This window comes from Monoraphidium neglectum (genome assembly GCF_000611645.1).
Source record: "Monoraphidium neglectum strain SAG 48.87 unplaced genomic scaffold scaffold00990, whole genome shotgun sequence".
In the NCBI taxonomy this organism is placed as follows: Eukaryota; Viridiplantae; Chlorophyta; class Chlorophyceae; order Sphaeropleales; family Selenastraceae; genus Monoraphidium; species Monoraphidium neglectum.
The window spans coordinates 815-5,153 of record NW_014012638.1 but is presented as its reverse complement, the minus strand read 5'-3'; the positions used below and the strand labels follow the sequence as shown (position 1 = coordinate 5,153).

Below are 4,339 nucleotides of genomic sequence, written 5' to 3'. Positions count from 1 at the left end.
CCACCCACCCACCCCAGCCAAGCAGCAATGGTGTACGAAAGACAGGCAACAGCAGTACCCAGAGTATATCAAGTGCACTGTTATGGCACCAAGAAGGGCAGGGTCATGCATGTTACAGCTGTGTGCTGCCCTTGCACTACCGAGTCGCGCCACCAGGCACAAGGCGGTGCTGTGCCAGCCCCTCCAAGGGCACACAGCCACGGATCAAACAGCTGAAATCCACGAGCCACCATACACATGCAATAACAAAACAAGTAGCCACGCTGCAAGCCTAGACCAGCGTGTGTAGTGTATTTGTGCGTTGCGCACAGTGTGTTGTGCGCTGTGTGTTATGCATGATGTGCAGTGGAGTGCACCGATGGGATCCGTCGCAGAAATTCAAGCGAGGTATGAAGCGATGCCACTGCGGCAGTGGCCTGCCTGTACAGGCGCATGCGTCACACAGCAATGCCAAGGTAGGCCGTGCAGGGGCCAGCGATGCCAAGGTAGGCCGCACAGGCCGGGTCACATGTGCGTTTGAATCTGCGTTGCCGAAGCACATTGTGAGCAACAACACCTGCTCTTGTCAGCAGTTTGTGCCAAAAGTCGAGCCAGCATTGCATCAGAACGATCAATTAAGCAGGAAGACCAGCTTCCAACAGTGAAGACCTCGGACCAGCTTGACCCGCTTTGCCCTTCCTGCAGCAAACTCTCTAACTCAACCCCGCTCCTCAAACATGATGTTTGTGCGTATGTGTGTAAGCCGGGACGACCCACGTGTATCAGTGTTTTGATGATGTGATGCGACCCTCCGAATTCCCCTGCCGCACGCGAGTCAGGATAGCGGGACGGCCCCGCGGCTTCGCGCCAGCCAGCAGCGCCTACGCAGTCGCCCCCGCCCGGCCCTGCTGGTCGGCGGGCGCGGCGCGGCGCAGCGGCAGAGGGCGGCGCGCTCTACGCGGCCGCCGGCTTTTTGACGCGTGAGAGGACGTCTTGTAGGGCCGCCTTGGCCGACGCCGGGAAGTGATCTGCGTTTGGCGGCAAATGTGGGATGGTTGAATTTTCAAATGATGTGTGGTGACAGGTGCAGCCCAACGAGCAACAAATGAAGGGAACACGGGTGTCGCGAAAACGTGACGCGCATGACGGAGCGCGAGGCAGGAGCAGGAGGCCGGGCGGGAGGGCGAGCCGCAGGCTAGGCTGCCCGTGACGCAGGCCCAGCGGGCCACGCGCCCCTCGCTTGCAAGGGGCGGTGGGGGCGGGGTGCCGACTGTGACGCCACAATCAGTCACAGCCGCAGGTCGAGTGGGGTGCAGGGGGTGCAGTTGAGGATCAGCGGGGCCACACCTGTGAGGCAGCTGGCGCGCAGCACGATGCGCTGGAAGCGCGCGTCTGTGGGTAGAGCGGGAGGAGGTAGGTCGGCTTGCGTGGATGCGAGGCGCTGCAGCGAGCGCAAGCTGCTGCCAAGTGCCAAGCTGCTGCCGACTGGCAGGGGCCGCTGGTTGGCAGCGTGGAGCAGTCTTGCCGCATTCAGGTGATGATATTGGCCATGGTCACTTGCTTTGGATATGAAATCAACAGCCAAAACATTAACGCCTGCAGACATGCACAAACGTGGCTTAATTCAAGGACACATTCATACGCACACACTCACACACACACCCCTCTGTGCGTACACATGCAGCAACACCCACATACATAGGACCCACCACAGCCGGTGTCCACGAGCTCAAACTTGTGTTGGTCCTCTGGCGCCTCATCGTTGGTGGGGCGCTGACAAGGGCGAAGCAGAGAGGGCGGCAAAGAGTGTGCGGTACGACGCGCGGCTGGCAATGGTAGTCCCCGAGAAGCCGCTTCGTCACAATCGTTATGTGGAAATGCCCCGGCCATGTGATGTCAGATGATCGGACCAGACCAGACCAGACCAGGAACCAGACCAGACCAGACCGCATGAGACCATATTGACAAGGACAGGTCAGGCCAGGCCAGGCCGCGACAGGCCAGGCCGAGCGAGGCCAGACCAGATGAGAGGAGACCTGGCCAGGCCAGACCAGATCAGACCAGGCCAGGCCAGGTCGATGCGGCGGCTCACCAGCCAGAAGATGCGCCCAGGGGCGTACAGCCGCACATCGACCAGCTCCCCCGCCTCCTGCGCCTCCTCCGCCGCCTCGCGCTCGTGCCCTGACCCCGACACACGCCGCTCCGCCACCACCCCGCCCACGTCCTTCTTCTCCGCCTTGTCCACCGCCGCCACCGCCGCCGCCGCCGCCGCCGCGGTGTCGCGCCGCTCCGAGGGCTGCTTGCCCGCGGAGGCCGCCGCCTTGAGCGCCGCCGAGACCCAGCCGAGCGCGGCGCGGACTGGCTCGGACTGCAGCGCGGCGCCGGCCACGGCGTCCTTGGCCGCGGCCGCCTTCGCGGCGACGCCCTTGGCCGGCGCGGCGCCGTCGGTCGCGTTTTCAGAGGCGCCTGCGCTGGCGGCAGCCGCGGCGGCGTCAGAGGTGGCGCCTTTGCTTGGGCTGCTGTGGGAAAGGGCGGAGTCGATTGTGTGGGCCAGGGAGTTCGCGTGACCTGCCGCCTTCTCGCCCGCGGCTTGAACCTGAAGGAGTGGGGTTGTGGGTGTGTTGTGTTTGTTGTGTGTGTGTGTGTGTGTGTGTGTGTGTGTGTGTGTGTGTGTGTGTGTGAAAAGGCAGGTGTGTGGGCAAAGGCTTGCATGCGTGAGGGCATGCTTGCGTTCACGTGTGCGTTGTAGCCTGAGCTCCCTCACTGCAATCCCTTTGCAAGCGCTCCGCTGCCCGGTCCTGCTCTTTGAGTGTCGACACCCACCGCAGGGTGGGCGGCCGCGCGGCTGGCCAGCGACCCAGCCGCCCCGTGGGCCTTCTGCAGCAGCTCCTGCGCCTTCTGTGCAGCTTCGTTCACCCTGAACTTCTCGGCCGCGCGTGTGGTAGCCTCAATGGCCGCCTTGACGTTCTGCGGCCGCGCGCGTAGCGACAAGTGACGCAGTGGGGCGCGGGGGGTGGGGGAGCAGCAGAGGGGAGGGCGCGGGGCGAGCCAACCAGGGGATGTTCAACAGCTTGGCAGCTGCATGCGAGCATGTACATTAGGCAGGTATGCACTTGTATGATAGAGTCCTCGCATTGGAGGCATGATGTGTAGAGCCCTTCTTCGCGACGTGCTGCTTGCAGCGGTCAAGTACTGGCAGATACCCCATGCGATGTCGCCGCTCTTTGAGGCATCCTTCACAGGGGGGTGGGACAATGTCAGAATTGACCGCGCGTGTGCCGAATGCTGTGATCTCACCTCGTTGCCCATCACATCCTCGGACAGCAGCCCCTTGTAGTCGATCTGGAGCACCTCCTCCTTGAGCTCCTCGACGCTCGCGGTGCTGAACCTTGGAACCTAGAAAGTGTGCGACGTCACGAGCGGGTCTGCTCGGTTCTGCTGCTGCATACGCTACATGGCATGCAGCGTTGCATGCGAAGTCGGCAGCCATGACCTGTTTGTGAGGACACACGCCAAAACCCCGATTCTCAGCAGCAACATTTGGAAGCGTACCAGGTCGTAGCGCATGACGAGGGAGGTTACGTAATCGCCGCACTCCGTGGCCAGCTCCCTGGGCAGCACACAAAAGGGGTACGTGCGTGGGTGTATGAGCATGCATGGGGCGGGTGTGCGCTTTGTGTGCATCACGACGCCGTGCGTGAGAGATCTGGTTGGCACACAAGATGCATGAACGGGAATCGAAGCATGTGCATGCGTTCATGTTGGCTTGCACCAATTGGTAGCCACCAGGCAGGAAAGGCAGGAAGTGCAGGCTGATTCAGGGCAGGCAGGCCGCAGTCAACTGCACTGCGCACCACAGCCGCCGCTCCGCAAGTGCGCGCAGCGGCAGCAGCGCCAGGCGCCCAGTACACCGTGTGCAGGGGTCGGCGAAGCCTGCGTTGCATGACTCACTGTGACATCACCGCGGCGGGGCAGATGCAGATGCACTCGACCTTGGCCTGCCCCAACTTGGAGGCGACCTCGGCAGTACTCTTGATCACGCGGCCGATCAGCGCAGCCACGCCTGCGAGATCATGAATACAGCGGAATGTCAAAGGGCAGACTAGCTGGTCGCGGCTCACCCAGGTGTCCAAACTGACGTTGGTGCAAGGATCTTCGACCTAGCGGCTGGCTTCCCTCGGCGGGCCTGCATCGCGCACACTGCCACGCGTCCCCCAGTCAACCAACAACGGTTGCCCTGTTTGCCAGCCGATGATACCCCTATGCCACGACGCATTCTCCTCATTCGCAAGCACGCCCCCGCCGGCTCGCACGCACTCTTGCGAGCGCACATATGCAGCCCGCTCCCCCCCCCCCCCCC

The 4,339-nt window shown here is 62.8% G+C and overlaps 1 protein-coding gene across 1 annotated transcript; it reads right to left on the bottom strand.

Moving 5' to 3' along the window:
• Window positions 1–933: 933 nt before the first annotated feature.
• Window positions 934–4,255, bottom strand: MNEG_6210 (hypothetical protein; the record flags this gene model as incomplete). Its single annotated transcript, XM_014045313.1, has 9 exons — window positions 934–1,007; window positions 1,327–1,371; window positions 1,689–1,752; window positions 2,072–2,575; window positions 2,803–2,946; window positions 3,277–3,375; window positions 3,532–3,589; window positions 3,937–4,042; window positions 4,210–4,255. The coding sequence occupies 9 exons, from the start codon at window positions 4,253–4,255 to the stop codon at window positions 934–936; spliced, it is 1,140 nt and encodes a 379-aa protein (XP_013900767.1).
• Between the last annotated feature and the right edge of the window lie 84 nt (window positions 4,256–4,339).